The sequence below is a fragment of the Calypte anna genome, chromosome Z (genome assembly GCF_003957555.1).
Source record: "Calypte anna isolate BGI_N300 chromosome Z, bCalAnn1_v1.p, whole genome shotgun sequence".
NCBI lineage: Eukaryota > Metazoa > Chordata > Aves > Apodiformes > Trochilidae > Calypte > Calypte anna.
Genome location: NC_044274.1, coordinates 15,968,771 through 15,992,133, shown reverse-complemented (window position 1 = coordinate 15,992,133; position 23,363 = coordinate 15,968,771). Strand labels below are relative to the sequence as shown.

General features: G+C 40.0%; 1 protein-coding gene across 2 annotated transcripts; it reads left to right on the top strand.

Moving 5' to 3' along the window:
* Positions 1-10,061: 10,061 nt before the first annotated feature.
* CCL28 (C-C motif chemokine ligand 28) lies at positions 10,062-22,160 on the top strand. Of its 2 annotated transcripts, none has more exons than XM_008502944.2 (3): positions 10,062-10,280; positions 20,173-20,299; positions 21,099-22,160. In XM_008502944.2, the coding sequence occupies exons 1-3, from the start codon at positions 10,217-10,219 to the stop codon at positions 21,250-21,252; spliced, it is 345 nt and encodes a 114-aa protein (XP_008501166.1). In that variant the 5' UTR covers positions 10,062-10,216; the 3' UTR covers positions 21,253-22,160. The 2 variants fall into 2 exon arrangements, with proteins under 2 accessions (XP_008501166.1, XP_030323773.1); XM_030467913.1 differs by lacking the exon at positions 21,099-22,160 and adding an exon at positions 20,533-20,637 and having other exon boundaries at positions 10,071-10,280.
* Positions 22,161-23,363: the final 1,203 nt, after the last annotated feature.

Below are 23,363 nucleotides of genomic sequence, written 5' to 3'. Positions count from 1 at the left end.
TCTCTGCTACAAGCAGATCTTGCATTGAAACTAAGGAAGAGCTATCAGGTTAAAGTACCCTTTACATTCATTACCATTAAAAAGGCCTGTTCCTCAAAATAATAAATTGTTGCCTTTAGTTCTTCCCTAAATTCCCCAAATTTTACATTCTCTGCATTACAAGTTTGGATGCTGTACTTTAGAATTGGTTTTTGGTAATTTATAAAACAAACCCACTTAAATAGTAATTGTACTTATATATGTGTATGTGTATATTTTATTATTATTATTATATAAATATGTGTGTGTGTGTGTATATACACACCGTACACTGATCTTATGTGTTCTTACCATTTTCCATATGCTTAGCCTAATTTTGTGTTGAATTTTCCTGGGGTAAGGTTTGTCTCAATGACTAGGAAACCCAGGTATGCTACTATTTAGCAAAAATGCTTTAATGCAGTACTAAGAAACTCTTCATAATATTGAAAACTAAAAAAGAAATTATACTTTGGATGGAAGTATTAAGTAGATTTCTAGGCAGTTTGTAAAAACAGATTTGTTTAATCAGAACTAGTTGATGGAAAACATTTGTGTTAGTAAGTATGGGTGAACAGCCTGTGTGAAGACAGATTTGTATATTGTAAAACTGCTGCAGGGGCAATTGAGGAAGTCAGACTGTATGCTGTTGCTATATCCACCACAGAAACAGCAACTGCTTTAGCCAAGAAATGTTGAGGCCTTTCTCATGTTGCCAAGGCAATTCAGTCTTTGTTGGTTTTCTCCTTAAAAATTGCATAACATGGAGTAAGGATTCCTGGGCTGGTGTGAGGTATTTTCCTTGGTCTGCTGTCTACTTTTGTTACAATTTTTGCAGAAGAGCTAAAGAAGCTCCCGTAGCTGTCAGGTCTGCTACAGGAACTATGGTAAAGAAATGAAACAAAAGATAGCAGACGTAACAACAGTATAAGGAATTTACAAGGTTATAATGCTGATAGTTTCACTTTCGCATTTCAGTTTAAATTGCTGGTAGTAATAAAATGACTACTTTTCAAATTTTACTGCCATCAATGCAGAACTTTGTGATGACTGCTCTAAAAATGTGAAGTGTTTCTGGACCAAATGAATAGTGTAAGGTTCAAGTAGGCTTTATTAGTATATTTTCAACAAAATCATCTATGTCTTTTTATTCATTGAGCTGTAGATAACGTATAGGCACAAGCACTTGGTTATTTCCTATTGGAAGCATTGTTAGGATGTTTTTATACAGAGTACTCCAGCTAGCAAATCATTTCAGCACCAGTAATTTTTGATTCATCAGTTCCTAAAGTGATAGACCTTCCCTTCTACTAGACATGTTTTGTTAATATAAATTTGAGAGATTTGCCAGAATCTTTTGGGTGAATATTCTGTATGCCTTGTAAATCAAAGACAAATAAGCAAAGCAAATATACTTACAACTTCATACCATAAAAATGTATGGATGTGATTTTTAAATAATTTTTGCCAGAAGTTTAAACCATTTAAAATATGCTTGCAGCATACATCTTGCATTTACATGTCTATGTAAATGTTGACCACATGATATTTCTAGTAATAATATATGGCCACAGAGACATCAGCAGTGTTCCATGCACTCTCCAGCTGCTTGACATACCTCAGATTGGATGAAACGTATGCTGCTGCTTCAGTGGACCTGACCCACACACCTCAGCAGACCACGTGGCAGACATCAGTCTCATAGCAAACCATCATAGAGTCCCTTTGTATTCAGCGTGTAGCTTGGTCAGTATGTTCAGCAGTGGTTAAAATGGGATTTCTCTCTTCCTGAAAAAATGATGTCTACGTAACTACTACATAATGACTGAGTTGCATTCTAGTCACCACAGAGTGTACTGACTAGATGGTGTCTCACTGAAATGGAAATTATAGATTGGTTTTGTCTACCTATCACCATAATTTCCTATTGCTGGAGAAGGAAACCCTCTCTTCAAGGTGTGTTTTAATCAGTAGATTGTTTGAAGGTAGAAAAACATGAAAAAGTGAAACAACTCAAGGCAGCTCTCATGAGACACTTAAAATCATTTGTAGACTGACATATTTCAGCAGAAGGAGGATCAGGTCTTTTAATTAATTGTAATTTTAAAATGCAGAGAAAGCATGAATTGAAAAATTAGGTTATTTTTGTTTATAAAACCCATATCTGCCCAAAACCAGGAGTTTCTCTTTAAAAGATTTAACATTTTCAGTGAGTATATTTATCCTGGCTAAAATTTGCAGTGCTACGTCTTTGTTTTAGTTTACGTATCTTTGAAAAAACTAATTTTCTCTAGCTCCAGTGTTATGCAGACTTGGACTAGGAACATAAAATTTGTTAAAAGATTGCACTTCTTCCTCCCTTGAAAGTTGACTTGTGTATCCTACTCGTGTATCTACTTCTGTATGCTACAGCAGAGCTGGTACTAAGTGCTGTCAGTCTCTCTTAATAGTAATATGTAAACAACTGGTCATCTGTTATTGTCAAAAGTGTTTATTGCAATTAGAAGCCTCTGATATTACTCTCAAGCACTATCCAGGAGGTGTGGGTTGTACTTCTTGCCTCCATCTACACAGTCAGTGCAAAGGAGGAATACTGTGGTGTTAGGTAAGGAAAATCATGGCTGGAGTATGTGGTGTATGGGGCTCCATGCAGTTTCCGTGGATGTTAAAACCTGCTTCTGCTAAAAACAAAATTCTGAGTGTCAGGAGGAAAAAAAAAAAAAAAAAAAAAAAAGCGCGCTTTTTTCCCAAGTGAATTGCTGCCACTGTAAGTCTTGCTAAATGATTGGGTTTCTTGAAAACTTTTTTCAGATAAGAAAACAAGTTTGGCTGTGACTTGAGTCACAAAAAAAGTATGTTCTTGCACTCTGTTTTAGAGAAGGATGAATGTTGGCATATTTCTGTAGTTCTCTGTTGCCTGGATTAGGTTTGAAAAAAAAAAAAAAGGCGCTCTCAGTCATCAAGAGTGTGAGCATTTTCCCTCTTAATAGCAAACAGATTTGGAAACATTGGGTACAACGTTTTTGCCTTTGGCACACAGTCACAGCCATTCACTTAACATGGTCATGATAGGTACTGAATAAAACATGGAAAGTCATGACTTTCCTGGTGGCAGCATTTTGCATGTATTGTCTAAGTGCTGTATAAGCATTACCCAGTCTCACCATGTCCCTCATTAGTTTAGAGGGACAAAAACGACCCCACAAAAAAGTGTATTGTCTTCCCCACATGAACAAGTGGGGAAGGTGGGGCAGGTAAGTGTGTTCAAAGATAAATTCTCCAAAGCTGAAGTAGAGCTGGCTGGGGAATGTTAGGATGTAATGCAGTTTTTCAAGAAAAAGACTGCTCTAGCATGGAGCTTGTTTCAAATTCTGAAGTTACTAGCTTAGAGTTTCATGGTTAAATCATATGCATCAGCCACTTCCTGCTAGCTGACCAAAAGGGATGAAATTGTTTGTGTTCTAAAACAGCAAAGAGAGCAAGTTACTGCAAACAACTTTCCAATGCCAGGATATTGGCTTTGGAATAGCAATGAGGAACTAACACCAAATTCACTTGCCAAAGTAAATCTACTCCCTGCCCCAAGTTAGTCAATAAATGCAAATGTGCATGACTTTTCATCCATACAAGTATTTAATGGGATGGAAACGATTGGATAATTTCAGAAAAAGGCAGTGAGAGAGTTTACAGGCAGAGAGTGTGCATGATGTCCTCTGGAGGGCACAGAACCACTCCTGGGAAGGACAGTCAGCACATATTGCAAAGCTTTGTCTCTTCTTCCTGTTTGTTTTTTATTGCAGCCCAAAGACTGGATCCCTGAAGGAGTGGATAAGTCAAGGTGACCCATTTTTAACTGGGAACACACAGCCAGTGGTACCTGAATGCAGAGAAGATGTAACAAATGACAATATTTTCTTGCCCAACTTTAAGAAGTTAACATGACCTAAAAAAGATTTGAATGCAAATTTGTTCCTGTGTGTTTTCTTGGATCAAATTTTGCTCTTTCACAACTGTACAGCCTTGATCTGTTAGGAGATGGACAAGTTTGGTTCACTGGGCAAGTTTCACAGTGTAAGCTCTGTTGCAAATGAGGAATATTTTGTGATCACATTACCTTTAAGAGGAATTCAAAAGAAATGCAGGCCAAATCCAGCAGCCAAAGCCTTTCCCAGTATTACTGAGTGAGAAATGGAGAAGCAGGCATATTGTTAACAGCATTCTCATTAATTATTGATGTGTTCTGAGCAGTGCAGGAAGGTTTCAGTCATTCTGTATGTTAGCTGTTGTGTAAGATAGTCTCTGCCCAACTATTATTTTTATAAATAATATAAATAATAATAATAACAATATAAATAATAATCTGTTTTATATCATCTAGATAATATAAACTATAAAAATCTGAGAGAAAGTATTTCTAATAGTGTTTAGTTTAACGTAACAGACTTTATGAATGCAAATTAGTACTTAATTTTTCAAAATGTTACTATCTCCCATGGACATACAAACTCATGCAGAAAAAAATTGCTGCCAAGAATAGCTGCATGCATTTTATTTTTGTCCTACGTAGATTTTCCACAGTGATATCATGGAGGGCAGTGAGGAGGATCTATGTCCAACTCATACATAACTTTGCTGTTTAGAAATGAACTATGTATGTCTCCCATTGTTGTAAAGTAAGGACTTTTTCAAGAGCAGGGCATGTTGGATTTTCCAAAAAGGAGGCAGTAGAAGTTAACCCATTAGCAGTCCTACCTACTGTGTTTCATTGTAACACATGACAGACTTTCATGCTGAAGTTCTCAAGTGCCATCTGGGAAAATGGAACTACAAAAAAATTCTAAAAGTGTGGGGAAGAAGCTGTTTTGGATGAATGATCCTTAAATAATGAGTTTCCCCACTTCTGCCAGGCTACCTGGCAGCTTCTGAAACAGGATGAACATTGACAGGAAATTCATGCAAGGGCACAGAGTGAAAATACACAACTCTCATTTCATGGCCAGGGGGCCAGGGAGCCCTTTCAGAAAGGAAAAAAACTTTGCTAGACCTGCCTTGTTATTTCTTAGTCCTATCCTTAGAGTATGAGATGTGTAAAAAAACAGTACTGGAAGATCTTTTTCCTCTTTCATTACTTCTATACCTACACTGAGCATAAATAAAGCGTGAATTCAACTCTGAATGAAAAACCTAGTATCTTATGTGAGACTAATAAGTAGGTCATAGCCTGGGCACTACCTGTTATCTGGCAGATGTGAGATCATGTGAAGTTACATAAAAATCTCAGTGCTAGCTAAATGATGAAAATGTAATATGTGGGCATGATGGTTTACAGGTCAAAACTTAATTTCCTAGTACAAACAAGGGCTGTAAGAGGCCGTAGTTCAGGGCTAATAATGACTTCACAAGCCAGTACAGCAGTCAATTAAATTGGGTCAGGAAAGAGGGAGCATCACATTTGTTCCCTGTGAAACTGGTGCATGTCTGCTGATTCTCGTGCCCCATGCTTTGATGTAATGTGCTGCATGTACTCCACACAGCCTTGTGTTAGCATAACCTTGCACTGCAGTTGTGTTTGTTCTTGTCCCTGCATTTGTGACCGTAAACATGTTTTCAGACAAAGTGTAAGACCAGAACATTTGTGTATTTATTTATATTGGTATCAAAAACACTAACTTTTAATAGAAACAAAACTTGATTAAATGAGTTTGCATTGAATATTTGTTACTTTTTGCTATCCCCCTATGCATAGAATGCTGTCTTTTAACAAATAGGGAGATCAGAATAGATGCTCAGAATTCATTTTGTTCTGAAAGCCAACTCAAGCTTTGTAAGATTCAGGAGAAACAAAGCATCACACTCAACCAGACCACTGATATTTTTGTGACTAGCACTTCCGTCCCACCACTGTTCTGATTTTTGTATTTTGTAATCAAAACGACAGACTGACTTCATTCAAAAAGTCAGTTAGGAAAAAAAACTCCACCCAAATCCTGGGGGAACATGGTCTTTGGCACTTATCTTTGTCATTCTTCTGGAAGGCACGATTAGGAAGAGGCTGTGTGGACAACTGATATAAATATCACATTTTCTACTTGGTTTGAGAGAATGACTAAGTTATGCAGCCAAGAACATACTTTTATTTCTTAAATAATAAGGAGGCACGCAGCATTGTTTGTCTTTGTTCTGTTAAGAAACAAAGATCCCAGTGTATTTATTTCCCTCTTGGGTATCTCAGCATCAGGGTTTGTCCTGAGGAGCCAACTGTGGGAAACATCTGCTATTCTTTCTCTTCAGCACCTGCAGATCCTGTCAGCACACCACTCATGGTCCTCTCTTTAGTTATTATTTATTTTCAAAGATACAGATTGAAAAGGGTCTTCAGTTTCTCCTTTTGCTCACTATCTCAATGAATTATGTCCTTTTTCTAAGCCTGCAGAAAGCCTTGCTCTCATGAGACCCCACCTGGAGCAGAGGGTACAGTTCTGGATCCCATAGCACGTGAAGGACATGGAGCTGTTGGAGCAAGTCCAGTGGAGGACCACAAAGATAATCAGAGGACTGGAGCACCTCTCCTGTGAGGACAGGCTTGGAGAGTTGGGGTTGCTCACTCTGGAGAAGGCTCTGAGGAGATCTCACAGTGGCCTTGCAGTACCTGAAGGGCCTACAGGAAAGCTGGGGAGGGACTTTCTACAAGGCCATGTAGTGGTTGGTCAAGAGATAAAGGTTTTAAGCTGAAAGAGTGTAGATTTATGTTAGACATTAGGAAGAAATTCTTCACTGTGAGGGTGCTGAGACACTGGCACAGGTTGCCCAGGGAAGCTGTGGATGCCCCATTCCTGGAAGTGTTCAAGGCCAGGTTGGATGGGGCTTTGAGCAACCAAGTCTATTGTCAGGGGAGTTGGAATTAGATGATCTTAAAGGTCCCTTCCAACCCAAACCATTCTATCAATCTATAATAGTATGCCAACTTTAAATGCCATATAGGAGATATGGGAAGGATCCTAATTTGGGTTATTCAAATTATGGGAACACACCATTGGAAGCCAAGCTTTCCAGTTCACCAGCACTAATGCATTTCTTGGCAATCTTGAAGAAAGTTCTTAAGGTGAATCCTGGGGGTGACTTCCCAGAATGTTTCAATATCTGCAACATGATGCTAATATAGCTTTCAGGCAAATGGTACTCCTTGATACTATAATAATGGATTTCTGAGTGCTTGCTTCATTTTTAAGCATGCAGCATTTTCAAGTCTATCTTCCCTGCAGTGTCCATTTCTTGCCTTCACAGAAAAGTGGAGTCACAGAACTCTATCAGCTTCAATTTTCCTCTTAGTTCTCACTTCAGAGATTATCACTTCTCTTTTGAATATCAGTCAGCCTCTTGTTTCTGTTAGCACCCCTTTTCCGAGGGCAAGGATTGGGTTAAAGAAGAACAGTTTACTCTTAACTCTGCTTAAGTAACTGGAGAAAGGTATCTATAGCTGGAGGCATTATATTACAGTGCATATTAAATTGGAAGAAGTTATACTCATCAAATTATGCTCAAATAATTAAAGACTCAGATTAAAAAAAGCTTCCAGTTTGCACCTTCCCAGCAGTCCTACATTCACAAATAAAAGGTAAAACTTAACAAGGATTAAAACAAGGGTTTGCTTTGTTTCTCAGGGTAGAAGAACAATTACCTTCTCACTTGCAACACTCTGCCTGCAGGTTTGCACTTTCATTTGAGCTTTGACTGAAGTCCAAGCCAATATGTAAATAAAACTCTTCACACTGCTTTAGCTGTACTTGTAATGAATGCCCCTCTCAAGTATGTCAGTGCAGTTCTTGGAAAAGAATTTCTGGCTAACTTTTTCTTCCTTCATTTGATGGATGGTGGCCTGCACATTCATGTGGAGCTGTAAGCACAATATTTGCTATTATTCCCTGCCTGTATTTTAACTTTTAATTTCTCAGTGTCATAAGACAAAGTTATCTCCTCTATTTACCTTTTCTCCTGCTTTAATAGGTTTAGCAGTTTTAATTGATATAAAATAACCTCCACAAAGTAGAAATTTTGTTCTGGATCTGACATAATAATCATTTCCCACTGCACTTTCCCACTGAAGTAAGCAAAGGTTTACCTTATTTTGGACCTATAAATGACACTGTGAACTCTGAGGGGACATAAGATGTAAAACCTGAGCTCAAGCTGAGTAACATGACCGCAGAAGTAAGTTTCACTCAGTTTGCTGTAGCTTGTTGCCACCTGCAGAGAAATTAATACCTGCAGATACCCATATTTACTTCGCATTTTTCCAAATTGTGTGTGTGTGTGAGTGTGTGTGTCTGAGCAGCCACCTGGGAACACTTTGGACTTGCCACTGCAAGAACCATTCTTACAAAACGTGGAGTACTTTGATTCTTCCCTCTACCCTGAGCTCCCCACACTCCATACTGGGGAGAGACTTCTGTAATCTGTACCAGGCCTTTACAAGGGTATCTGGAGATCCCATATGAGCATCTATCAAAACAAACTGGTTATTTACCTCCAAGGATACAAAGCACTCTGTTCTGCAGTGCTAAGCAGACAGTGGAATAAAACATCGAATTAATACTGACTGAAGCTGTTTCTTTAATGTTTTAGTTCAGTAACTCCTGTCTTGCTGTATTTATTTTAATCCAGAGCCTACTTTGAAGGGCATTAATGCTACTAACAGTGTTGCCCTTATCTAAGTTTGTGTTGATACAGGTGTTGTGAGTTGTCTTAGCTTTGCCCATGGTGGTTTAGATTTTATGACACAGATTTTTAAAATGTAATAAATGGTGTCAATGAATCAACTTGTTGCTTTCAACATAAATTACTGCCCTGAAATCATACTTTAAGCTGCACACATCATTATCTACCAGTCTTCTCTTACCAGCAGACTTTCATTCCAAAGTGTAGTAGTCCACAGTTGCCCCATTCTCTTATCCTGATAGATAACAGTGTCAGGCAGAAACCAAGAGCCATGAAGTAAAACTGTCATATCTGGAAAGTGTGATAGCATTATATTAATTTATTATTAGATAGAATTGCAAAACTGTTGCTGGGGTAGTGTAAGTTTAGATTAAAGTCCCTGAGGTTAGTGATTTCTTCTTTCTTGTGTTCTGGAAATTTAGGAATAGTGAAAGTGGTTATAGTGAGACAGAGTAAAAGTGAGCTTGGTCTAGGCACCCAGACTTCCCAGACTGATTTTTCTAGTTCAGCCCTGGAAAAGGTCAAACCAGACATCCCACACTGCAGTGGGGAAGTGCTGTGAAGTCTGGCAGCTCTTTGCTCCCCATACAGCCATCATGTTAAATTCAGGCAGAGACACATAGTAATTTTCTGGGTTTTAGGAGATTTGAACCAGTGACATATGCCAAGTGTGGCAGGAAATCTGAGGAGCTATTTTCCCTGGAGACAGTTTTCCCCATCACTTGCATGAGTCAGAAAAAGACATTCCAATGTCAGTCACAGAAGCATTACAGAAATTATCAGCCGCTAAAAATGCATTATTTTTTTCCCTACTGAAAGCCATATGTATGTTCAGATAGTGTTCCTCTCATATCATAGGAAATCATTGAAATGAGCTGCAGAAACAAGACTCAGGAAAAAAATTGAGGGAGATACACCAGCTGCACTTTCTTCCCAGCTGTCTTTCACCAAAAACATTGCAGAGTCTATCATGAACAACACAACATTGCATTACCAATGGGCAAAGAGGAAGGTGTACTAAATAACATGGCCCTGGCTTGGAGTCTCTGTAAGTTGAAAACACACAGGTCAAACACAAAGCCAGTTCAAGGCTACGATCTTCTTGAGGCTGTGTCTGTTTATACTACAGCAGGTTTGGTCCAAGGTGATACCTGCAAACAATTATTTCTAAAGTTTTTCTACCCTTGGCATTTCATTTCATCAGTGATAAAGGTGGGAAGGAGAACCCAGCTGTGAGGCAGCCCTTCTTGAGGTACTATGTAAAAAATAGCTTGTTTTCCCATCTGGCAAAATGCATCTACAGGTGAGAAGACGAGTCCTGTTGAAGTCTACAGTGCCACACAGCACGGAGCTGACATGAAGCTGCTGCTCAGGGTGGGGCTTTGAGTCACATTTGTCCCAGCAGCGGGGAAGCAGGGTCGGGCATTAGTTCCTGCAGCTTGCTGTCTGCTCTGTGGCTGGGCTCCTGCAGCTCCTGGGTGGAATGGATGTGAACTTGGTCACTGTTTTGGCTGTTCTAGCAGTCACGGTTAGCCGGACATCTGAAAGTAAGTAAAAATTATACTTAATGTATTTCTACACTTTGATCTCCTGAAAGTAAAAGAAATACAGACCCGTAATGCCTACTCGGAGTTGTGTTGCTGCAGCCTTTGCACCTCTGTTTGGGACCACAGATGATAGCATAAAGGTGCTGTAGAACAAAGATTAAGAAAACAAAACCTGGGTGTCTTAAACTGCACAGAACAATTGGCAATTGTTTCAGTGCAGTTACGGCTTCACCTGAGAATTTTCTCAATGTTTCCTCAACAGACGTAGGGACTCTGTGATTCCGGAAAATGGCTTAAGCAAGGAAAAGCCAAGGTGGTTGTTTTTCATGGCAAACATAATAAAAAATATCATAGCTGAGAGGTTTTACCTTCTGACAGTGTAATATCTTTAAAGTAGTGGTTTTCTGAGGGAACACTTAATAAAATTTCACTAGATACTCTCTAGATCATCTGCAACTTTGTCTTTTCCAAGCTTCTCAAGGAGGAATATGTTTAGAAAATCACTTGGTCTTTTTCCTTTAAAGTCAAATTGCCCTGGATGGCAAAGATTTCAGAACAATTTTTCTGACAAAATTCACTTAACTGATTTCTCTCAGCAGAAAAGAGGTTTTGCATGCAGCTTTGCAAGCAGCTCTGTGTTGAGTGCAGCCCATCTTGAAGATTCAGGAGATACAATAACACTTGCTTCAGTCTTCTTTCTTATTCATAAACATTTTTTAAAGTTCAAAACAGATTATCCAGTGCTCTTCCTGAATTTTTAGGGTTTTTTTGTAATTTTCTGCTGTTAAACAAGCTGTGCTCGTGGAGAAGATAAACTCTGGAGTACTTCAGCTTTTGAGTTGTTCCTTTCTTAAGCTTGTGGGAGTAGGAGTTGTGCAGATCCTTGAGGATTTAGACAACATGTGAACAAAATCTGCCTTAAAAATTTATCCTGTTAAAATGGCCTCTGCACCTGCTGGCATGGGAAGTGTTCTTCTATTATAATTATGATCTGGCCAGTCAGCAAGGGCTTGCACAAGAAGACTGGCACGAACATGCAAGAGGTCAAAGAAAAGGTTCTCTTAGAACATGTTCTCTTCTACTGAATCATCTGGCACAAAGAAGATACCTTTACCACCTAACTTTCCTCATGCAAACCCTCCATGCTTATAAACTGTTCTCAAATGCTAGAACCCACAACTGAAATGGGCAAAACTGAATGTGGCTGTCTGGGTACAACCACACCCCATCCTGATCTGAACTAAATTTAGGGTAAGCCCTAACCAGAGTTAGTCTCCTTAGGCTGTCCATTATGCATCCATTTAATTCAGGACCACAAGTACTATTTGCATGTACGTGCAAATTTGCAGAATTTTCCTTTCCTTGCAGATGTGAATTGGTAGCTGTTGACAGAGGCCAAGAAAGCCACCTGGTGGTCAAAATTACAGCCAGCCACAGGCAGGAAAGCAGCCCGACCAGGCAGTGCCAGAAAAGGAGATCAACAATATTTTGTAGAGTATGAGAGGGATTTCTTTTTTTCCCCATAATAGAATTCAAACATTTTTTTGCAATTTTACTTTAAAAAAAAAACAACTGGTAGTCTTCCATCATCTCATCTTGGTGCCAGGGATTTACAGAGTGCCAGCTGCTGTCACAGCTGCAGTGAAGTGGCCAGTTCTGCATGACAGAGCATGCAGCAGGCTGGACAAGGGAATGTGCTTCAGTGGTGGCTGGTTTGAATTTCAGTTTGAAAAGACAGAAGTTCTCCTTCAGAATCCCCTATGTGTATTCTCATCTTGAAGACATGAAAAGATAAATATGGTCATTCCTTTGCAGTAAAAGTATTCCAAACAATTATTGCATGCTACAGGGAAGGAGTAACCCTGAAATAAGATGGTCCAAAGTCAGCTTTCCAGCCTTGAAAATGTCAGAACACAAAAAGAATCACTGCATAACTTAATTTCTATTTATTCTTGGCCATGAAATAATATCTTTCATATATCTAAATATTATATTTTATACTTTATTTGTGATTGTTTCCAGCACTTCAGCAGGTATAGCTTACAATAATTTTTGCCTTTTGTTTGTCTCTTTCTCAGAATTATGCTGTAGTAGATGCATTAGAGCATTTTTCAGCATTTAAGTTCACCTCTCATCTGCATCTTTAAGCATATTTTACGGAGCAGAGCTCTACTATGCTACAGCTATGTACAGATCTGTCACATTTGCCAAGCATTCTAACATCCCTCTTTGTTCACCTGCCAACAGGAACAGAGCCTTCCACATAACAAAATAGTTTCTGACTTGCTTTAGGTTAAACTGAAAAGACTTTTGGGGCACTGAACTGTTAAAATAGCCTCAAGTTTGTTTTAGATGAGTGGAACATTTTCTGGAAGCTTCAGAAACGAATGAGTGCAGGATGAGGTGCCACACAGTAGTTAATTAAAAGTGTAGGTGATGTGATAGTTTCCTTCCAAGGACAGAGCCTGGATTCTCTGTTCATATGCCAACAACGCCAGATTAAAAACTGAAGTAGCTGTATTGTGACCAGAGCATCTCAGCTCCTACCTTGCTCTGATTAAGCAAGATGTTAATCCAACTAATCAGTGCAAGACAGGGGCAGGGAGGAAGTCCAGATGTACAAAGCCTGCTTTGTAACCACAAAAGAATTCCATTGGGAAACACTAATGCCTCCTGTTAATAGCCCCAGCTGTGCCAAAGCTGTGCAATTGTTGCAGAACTGCATCAGTTCATGGTGAACTTGAGGCACATTAGCAGCATGTCTCACATTTCAGCATAGATATAGGAAGTGCCTCAGGTCTGTGGATCTCTCTGTGCAAGAGATGCTCTCCCTCAGATCACACATTGTAGAGCCCATTCTGCTTAATCAGCACCATGCATATCTGCTAGGCTCCCTTAGTTCGTGTTAGTGCAAGAACTATTTTTCTGGGGTTTTTTGGTTACACAGAAGAACACCTACAGCATTCCCTTCCACTCAGCAGTTCATGGGTCACATTGAGTTCATGCAGGTCAACTAAGGGCTCTCCCAGCAGTGCTGACAGGCTTCTCTGTGTGGCCAGCACCATTGAGGAGGGACCATCACAGGCCTGATCAAAACATTTGCTGGAGTGAAACCTGCCAGGATAAGAGCTGCACAAGGGCTGCGTACAGCAACTGGATTGTGTCTGAAGCATCGGGAAATGGAGACAGAGACTAAAAATGTCTTTCCCAGCTGCTCCTATCATGTTTAGTCAAAAGAGGCCAAAATTAAATGAAGCAGAGTTAAGACAAGCACAGGGGTGGGCAAGACGATAGCTCCGTGGCTTGCCACCCATTGCTGTGCAGCTTCATCTCCTTTTTCTCCATCTTCCCCTCCTTCCCCATGAGGCAAAAAGCTGCCCTGCCATGTTAAAATTTTGACAGAAGAGCCTGGCTGAAGGAGTGTCTGCTGTGTCCCACCTGCCTAAAAACTGCAGCCAGAGAGCAGAACAACAGCCACTGACTGCTTCCACTGTATTCTGTAGGAGGACTCTGCATCAGGCACTAAATTTTCCCTAAATGGGTAGACAAATCTAAGAATATCAGCTTAAAACTGAAGAAGGAGGGAAATGGTCTTTGTTGCTCCAGAAACTGTGCAGGCAACAATAACTGGTTTTAATATTTCTTTCCCAGAACCCTAGGTGATGTGGCCCTCCTCAGCTTTTTCACATGTGGCTCTCAAGTTTGAAAATTATGACGAAAAAGGAAAGCAGAAAGAATAAAAACAGTTTCTGTGGATGTGTTTGGCCAGGTTGCTAACAGGAAATGGAAAAAGAAACTTTGAGCAGTCAGAGACTTTGCAGTGATCAACATAAGTTTAAAGACAGATATAAGGAACAATACTCATGGAGGTCATGCTCCATCAGAGCCATTGTTTTTGCTGTGCTTCATACTCCACCAGCATCACATCGGTTCAGTTCACTGGGTCTCACAGGCTTTGGGGATCTTTTCCACTTGGGAGCAACATTTTACTGAGAGCTTCTAACAGGATTAGCTAAATGCAGGTGAAAACAGTAATCTCTAGTTGCCAGCTGCTTTTGACCCTTTCAGCCCTAAGAAATTGACTGACCATGGTGCCAACAAGATTTGATAGGATTCCAAGGAAACAAACTACTATGGAAAGTTTAAATAAAGTTCTTGTGCTACATTCCTTGAACAACAAGCAAATATTCAGAAAATAATAATTGAGAATTTCAGGGATTTTCTTTTTTCTTATTTAAGGGAAAAAATCAAGTGTTTTTTTTCCAAACAACCTATTCTCGCTAGAAGGGCCTCTCCACTTCTTTTGAAATTGATAAAGCTATACATAGCATGTTAAATGAATCCAGTGTATTGAAAAGATCAGAACTATTATATTCCACAAGCCACATCCATCAGAAAAGAAGAGGTCCTTTTTAGGCATCCTTGAGAGAAATGATGGGGTGAGTGAAGGTAGTTTTCCAGTTAATATCTTTTCTACCCTCTGCAAGGGCACTTAACTTCCTCAGATTACTTTTCTGCAACACTGAAGTATTTAGAGGCCACCCAAAAAATACGGAACAAAGCCTTTGAAAAGCAATGCGTCTTTCCCTGGTGAGAGCTCACAGAGAAGAAATATCAAAATAGATAACGCTGTCTGCTGAAATAACAGGAGACCCAATGCACCTGCCCCAAGACCCATCACTTAGCTTTCCAGTCCCTCAAGCAGCTCCTTTAGCCTTCTTGTTAAGGAGGCTCAGTGTCCTCCTCATACAACAGGTATGAGTAATTTTTGAGTAAGCAGCTTTGTACTGCAGGTTGTGCCATTAAACCACAGAGACAAAAGAAATGGACAGCACTGAAAAAATCTCTTTGATAAATAGCATACAAAAGGCCATGCCAACATCCTTGTGGAAAGCTACAGTTCTTCCCTTTTAACCACTGTTTAGAACCATGTTTACTAACTGCTGAAACCTCAAAAAAATTTATGGTACTGGGTTGTGCTGAAATCATTAGCTTTGCTTTTTACCTCCTGGTTCCTTCCCACTTACAGGAGCAGAGTGCAGTTACAGCAACAGTGCACTGGGCAGGCAACAGAGCTGCAGGACAGCTCAGTGCTCCAGGAGAGCAGTGTCCCCTCTCCTGGGACTCTGGGGAAGAACGGAAATTCCTTAGCTCACTGTCCTGGTCATTCTTTACACTCAAGAAAAAGAAATAAAAACACTTTTTAAACTGACTCCCATTAAAAAAGTTACCATTTATCATGACTGCCTCTGAGAACACAAGGCTGCTGATGACATTTTCATGTTGTCTGTCAAAAAAACTCTGATGCCATGTATTCATCTGTGATTCAAAAACAAATAATTCCTATTTTCCGTATTTCTATTTAGCAGATTTCCATGTGAACAGAACAACAGCAACAAAAATATTACTTAGAAGTGACAGCTTACTTTTTGTCAAAAGAATAATAGAGAGCAGAATTCCTCAAGGCAAACACCCATATACTGCTGTGAAAAGTATTACATTCTCTCCAGGCGCACACCTCAAATAAAATGTTCCTAGTAGGAACATGCTCTGTAGGAAATGTGTTTTCTTCTTTTGCAAGAACATAAGCACGCCTTCATTCACTTTTTATACAAAATTTCAATGATTTCTGTTGGTATGCTCACCAGCCTCATCTGCTGTCTGTTGCATGTTCTGGTGTTGAGAGGCAAAGCTTTTTGTACAGCTGCATGAATCACATCTCAGTGGCTTAATGCTTCGATTCAAAGATTGACTGAGCATCAGGTAACTGAATTCATGCTAAAAATTGCTGATGTAGTTATGTAAGTGGTGCCTAAATGTGCGATTATGAACAAGATTCGAGAAGATGCAATTCCTGTTGGCTCAGTTATGAAAGGGCAGCCTGTCACGAGAGGCCAGTGAGATGCTTATAAGCCTACCTGAATTTATGACGAATTCATAAAAACTACATCAATAGTTAACATTAATACAATAACTTTTTAATTCTCAGTTACAGATTGTAAAACTAACATAGTGCTATGCAGTGCACCATCTTCTACCATAAAGTACAACACAAATGGTTCAGGTCTAAGGATTAAATCAAGTGATGTTTCTGTGGACATAAAGTAGGACAAGAGCAAGAGATGTTAGCCAGGAACTGGAGAAACCAGGTGAAGAAGAATCCAGGAGAGATCTGGCTTCCCCTAAGACCTTTTCCAGTAACATCCAGCCATTTCACAGGATGCTGGCAGTGCAGGCCATGCCAAGTATTTTAATTTACTAGACCTCAAAAAAGAACAGGCCTAGACCACTCCAAAAAGCACAGCCAGCAACCTCAGATAAAGTTCAAGTTATAATTATCCCTCCTTGATTTTTTTTGTCCTATATAATCCTTCTGCCAGGAGCTGATGGGCAAAAGAAAAAGGTTCAAACTGTTGTGTCACAACACTGTTTTGAGCCCTCAGAAAAAACTAAACTTAGTGGCACTCAGTGAGCTGTAAACATCAATTAATTGGCATGACAAGGAGTATGCTGTTGAAGAGAGAAAAGCAAAGGCCAACAGGGAAATAATACAGGTAACATTCAACGTTTAATGAATCCTTCTGCACCATATGATTATTTATAGCCCACATCTCTGGGCTGCTGGGGAGAAATCTGCTAGGGCAGCCACTCTACCACCCTCCCTTCTGACTGTGACATCTCAGGGCCCTGCCACCAGCCCCGAGGCACGAAAGCCCCTGCAGGCTGCAGCAGGCAGTGTGAGCAACCCTCAGCAACTCCAGACACTTTGCTACAGCTCTGCCAGCATTTTGCACTGCAGCACCTGGCAAGCACTCCTGTAAGGAACAGAGTTCATGATCTTCTCACTTACAGGAAACTTCTAAAACAGATTTCTCATCTCCTGCTTCCAGGAACTAAAATGGACTCCCCTGCTCCTTTTTTTCTTGCTCTGTGGTTCTGTGTTCCAAGACTCAATTTTCCAGTGCTTAAGGAAAGACATGATTTAAAGGCTTTGGAAAAAAAAAAATCAAAACAAAGAGGAAAAAAGACTGTCTCCCCACTCCTCCCAGATTAGTTCCTAGACAGGGACACAGGGGTCCTTCCTCACTTTGAAGCACAGGTTTGATCCTGAGACCCTCACATCCTAGATAAATTCCTGAGCCACATAGTTTGCTTGACCTTTATCTGATGGAGGGAATGCCTTCTAAAAAATCCATTTCTGTGCTAAAGCAGAAGAAAATCAAACACCAAAATATTAGTATTTGTCATCAAAAAAGTCTGGAGTTATGCTCTGCTTAGAAAAGTTCAGTGACTTTTTATTTTCAAGGTGGTAGCAATCTTCAAGCAGGAAGCAATCTGCAATCTGCAGATCATTCCCTAGAGGAAGAAATCCTTGGGGCATAAAAGCCAGATACAGCATCAATAATTTCAGAAGCAAAGGATAATGGGCCTGATTCAACCTCACAAGACAAGTCTTCTAAATTAAACTCCTGACACTCCCTCTGCCTTTAATGTTGGTGGTCTCTTCCACAAATAAAACAATATTATTTTTCTAATTATTTTTATTTTATTGTTACAAGTTGTTACAGTGAACACAAGGAGAGGTGGAGAAAACTGGTTTTAAACAACAATCCCTCCATGGGATTGAGGAGACATAGAGGGATGGCTGACATGACTGATGTACTGCAATGGAGGGCTTTTAGGAAAAACAGGGTGAGGGGTGAGGAGAGGGAGTTGCCCTTTACAGAAGAAAGAAGCAGAAATGCATGGAGCTCTGCTTGGAGAAGGATGATAAACGAACTGAGGGCTTACTGATCAGGATTAGTGGGCAGACCAACATGTCTGGCATTGTAGTGGGTGTTTACTATAGCCATCCTAACAAGGAAGAAGTAGATGAGGCCTTCTTCAAACACCTGGAGCAGTCCTGGTGTTCACTGGCCCTGGTCCTCATAGAGGACTTTAACCATCTTGATATAATACAGCAGTACTTAAGCAATCTACAAGATTTCTCAAGTGCATTGATGACATTTTACAGTACAAATAATCAAGGAACCAACAAGGAAAAGCACTGGGCTGGACCACATATTTGCAAACAAGGAAGAACTTGTCAGGGACATGAAAGTCAGAAGCGGTGCTGGCTGCATGGTTGAGTTCTGGATCCTAGGAGAAGGGAGCAGGGCAAAAAGCAACATTGCAGTCCTGGATCTCAGGAGAGCAGATCTACAACTTTGGAAGAATCCATGGAAGGTGACCTACAAGAGAAGAGGGATCAAAGAGAGCTGGCTGATGTTGAAGGGTCACCTTCCAGTTCTACAAAGGTCTGTCCTAATAAACAGAAAACGGAGTGTGGCAAGACCTTTGTGGCAGGAGGCCTGCATGGATGAGCTCAGAGATCCTGCCTAAATCCAAACATTAAAAAAAATGTGGAATGAATGGCTGGAAGCAGGGGCAGATGACCCAGTTGGAATATAGAGTTGCTGTTTGATACTGGAGTAAACCTCACCTCAGTCATAGGGGAAGTGGAAAATCCTCCTGGAAAGCATTTCCAAAGATCTGAAGGACCATATGGTGATCAGGAATAGTCAGCATGGATTTATGAAGGCAAAATCATGCTTCACCAGCCTGATAGTCTTCTACAGAGAGATGACTATGTTACTGGTCAAGAGGATACCACAGAGCTGTTTACTTTTACTTCAGTAAAGACTTTGATACTGTCTCCCTTAACATTGTCATAGACAAGCTGACAAAGTACAGGTTAGATGAGTGAATAGTGTGGTGGACTGAAAGTAGGCCAAACAATCAAGTCTGGAGGGTTGTGATCAGTGGCACAAAGTCCAAATTGAAACAAGTCACCAGGGCTGTAACCTCAAGGATAAACATAGGGCAAATACTGTACAACATCTTCATTAGTGACCTGGACAATGGGACAGAATAGCACCTCAGAAAGTCTGCAGATGATAAAAAGCTGGGAGCAGTGGCTGGTGCCCCACATGGTTTTCTTGCCTTACAGATAGACCTCAATATGCTGTAGAAATTAGCAGAGAGGAATCTCATGAAGCTCAGATGAAAGAAATGCAAAGTCCCAAATTTGTGGATATAATACCAGACACCAGTACATGCTGGAGTCCTGTAGGAAAGGGAAGAAGAAATCTGTTTTATTCATCTACTTGATTCACAAGTCCTTTGGGCCTGATAATGACTCCCTGGGTCATGGAGAATGGCTGCTTGCCTCATAAAATTGCATCAGTTATGGTAACCACACAAGCAGGGGTAGAAGCAGGGAGCACAGGTCACAGGGTCAAGGGAGAGTAATCCTTTCCCATTACTCAGCACTTGGGGGGCCAACTCTAGAGTGCTGGGTCCAGTTCTGGGCTTCCCAGTACAAGAGAGATGTGGATTTACAAGAGAGAGTCCAGCAAAGGCCCACAATGATGACAAAGGTATTGGAGTATCTTGCATATGAGGAAAGGCTGAAAGAGCTGGGACTATTTAGCTTAAAGAAGACAAGGCTCAGGGGAGCCTTCCCATCATGGTGTTGTAATTGTCATTCCCATACCTGTTAGGAATGAAAGAAGAAGAGAGCCCACTGACAGGACAAAAGGCCATGGGCAAAAATTAAAACACATGAAATCCAAACTGGACATGGGAAAATGCTTTTCTTTTGCTGTGAGGGTGACTGAACACTGGAGCAGACTGCCTCAATATCTTGTGGAGTATCCCTCCTTGGAGATATTCAAAAGGACATGGTCCTGGGCAAGTGGCTTCTGGTGACCCTGTTTGAGTAGATCTCTTTGATATGGTGACCTGCAGAGGTAATTTCCAATCTCAGTCATTCTGTGATTCTGTGAAGTCAAGCTATGACTTGTCCCTTTCATACCAGTGTTGTTTCTAACATTGTTATCAATCTTTCTAGCTTTGTTTCCTGGAGCCTTTAGCTGTTGCATGAAAATTTCAGATGAAATTCCCAAAGCATTGCTCCGAAGAGTGGAGAGGTTTGAGATCCAGAAAGTGGATGGCCTGTGTCACCTGGAAGCTGTAATGTAAGACATGTTTTGGGTCCTTCACTGTGTAAGGAGTACTGTCAGCTTAAAACCATTTAAACAGGACCTGAGAATGACACCACAAATTCCATCAAAAACCAGATCGTGTGATTTAAGAACTGTTCTTCCTTGTGCTATGTAAACTTCTGATTGCTACAACTGAATTTCTGTCTCAGAAATAATATTGATTGTTATTCATCCTCAGGTAACTTTGATACTTGCTTTATTTTCAGAACTGAAGAACTCATCCATCTTAAGTCTTCTCTGGTATTTTCCAACTACTGATCTCCCACCAACCTTGCCTAAACTCACTATATACTTTTGTACAGAAGCTATTTCTTTTTTTTTTTTTTTTTTTTTTGACTGGTACAATATCACACTTTTTGAGTTAAATTGATAAATTTGAAATAAATCCTGTGCATTTTTTATTTCTAAATGTTTGCATGATAATCATGATGGTAAGAATAATAAAGTTGTCTACCTATTTATTGGGCATAGAAATGTACAGTTTTGCAAGGTGGTTTTCAAACCCACTGAAGTTGTAAAGATTTTATTCAGATTTCAGAAGACCTTAGATCTTATCGTTAATATATTTGAAAACAAATAGTGAATAAACAAAATGAATAAACAAAGTGTAAATAAAAGTGAAAAAACAAAGTGAATAAACAAAGTATAAAATATAATTTAGATTAACCAATTTTAAGTTTGTGATCTTCATAGATGTGGTATAATAATTTTTAAAAGTTAGGGGGTTTACATTTATTTTTATGAAACTGACAACCAATTTTTGCTCTGGCAGTCTCTACATAGAAAGCAAGAAGTTTTGTGTGAGTCCATGGATTAGAAAACTTAAAAAATGGATGAAGAGGAATAAGCACAAGACTCAGAGAAAAAAACTTCATGGTAGAAAGCAGAGAAGAGCCAAAATTAAACAGAAACAGAGAAAACAGTAACATGATGAAGAAAGCCCTATAATGAAGATATCTGTGACATATGGATCGGTGAACGAAAATACCAGACTTCATCAACAACAGATGATTGTATCATTAAAATGACTTTTCAAATATCTATATGCTAGAGAAAGCAGTGGCAGAAAACATAACCTGTACAGAGGAATGATGCTGGTCAGCCTGCCAGCCAAAGGACAAACTGTTCCTGACAATGCCTTGTAGCAAGTGTTCTGCCTTACCTCCTAGTTCTATTAGACTCAAATCTTCCTTAATCCCACCCTGATTTCATGGTTACCTCCCCTGTTATTTCTATTTCAACAAGCCAGTATGCAGCTCCTCATTGCGCCATTTCTCCAGTCCCTTCATCCCTATTCTTTCCTGTTTCCTGTTTGTGCTGCTGCCTATTTTGTTTCTGCTATCCAAGTTTTGAGTATATGGGGATTTTTCTTATATTATTTTATAGATACCTTACCAGATCCTAGTGCTGTTTAAGCTGGCCACACCCATACCTGTTCCAAACAATCTCTGCTCCCAGCTGTTATTATCACAAAATATAATTTCATTGATAATATTGGAGGCTGTTCATTGTGCTCCTAAGTGTGGCAGGCAAAGCTATGCAATAAAAAAAAAAAAAATTTGTATTGCTTTTGTTAGTCCAATTCCCCTTTAAAATCCTTCAACTGGGTCCTTCCTATTCTCTGCTGAATTTCTCATAATTATCATTGAGGACTGAATGTGTCCTTCAAGGCCTTTCTTTTCAGACCAGTAATGGTGCCACAGCTTCCCTCCCACTGCATGGCACCGGTTCCTCCTGTGTAGCACAGCCTCTAACCCCCTCCCTTCTTCTTAGAATCTTCAAACTAAAGAGGGAAAATAGAGGTCTTAAAAAGAGTAAGAGCCATAGAATGCAAACTTAAAATATTTACCTAGTGAGCCAAAAATACTTAATCTACCAGCATAATTCTGTTGTTCCTCCTCTTCCTGTGCTAATTACTGTTTGTTTTCATTCACTGCACTTGACTTAAATCAGCTCCTCAGAGTTGTCTCTTGTATTTGTTTTGTAACTGCTATGTTTAACTGCATACTGCAAACATGGGAGGAAGCACAGCAGATGAAGGTACATAGAAACAGAGGATGACAGGTTTCCTAAATAAAATAAAACATCCCTTAGCAAGGTCACTGGAGAATAGATACCATACTTCCACAGACAAACCTGATGAAAGAAACTGGCTCCTTCCAAAACAGATAAAAGAAAACAAGAAACGTAATTATCTTTTCTGATGAGTCAAGAGCCTCCTAACAGGGAGGAGGCAACTCGTCTAACTTGTCTTCTAGTCTCCAGAAAAACTGTGCACATCACATACCCTCCCCAGTCCCATCGTCTGAGAGCTGAAATGACACACAAGAAACATCCTGCCAGGAGCACGAGCTGCAATTTCTCTTTCTGATCCTGAACATCCACAACATTCCTTTCCCACATGCTATGTTTGGCATGCTGGGCAGGCCATGGATGCGACCCCAGGTGATGCGAGCTGAAATGGAACATGTTTCCCACTGTTTCCTTTGCATTCTGATGCTGCACTGCCTGTACACCACATGTGTACAGCGAGCGGGTGCTAGATAGAATCCAACCCTCCTGTGCCCAGGTTAGCAGAGTACCAGGAACACCAAATTGCTGAAATATATTACACTACAATGTCAGTATCTTACTGTTTCTGGAAATTCTATTTATTTTCTTCCTCATCTTCTGGTCTGGATTCCATATTTTACCTTCATGCTTTCCTCTCGAGTCAGATTTCTAGGTGGGTTTATGACAGCATCTAAGCTCCTCGTAGCTTTTCTATCAATGCAACCACTGGCCTGTTCAATGTTTAGAGTGTACCTGGAGCACTGAGTAAATTACAGTGTACTCTAACTTCCATTCCGGTTCTGGAGGAGGCATCCAGCATTTCACAGGACTAGAACTATGCAACTAAATTCCCAGGCTGATGCAAGTGTGTCCAGGGCCCTTCTGAATCATTTGACTGTTTCACTTACTGAATCACTAAATATTGCCACTTGGTAAAGGCAAGTCAGGAAAGTTTGGGAGATTGGAGAGAGAAGGCAGCAAGCTG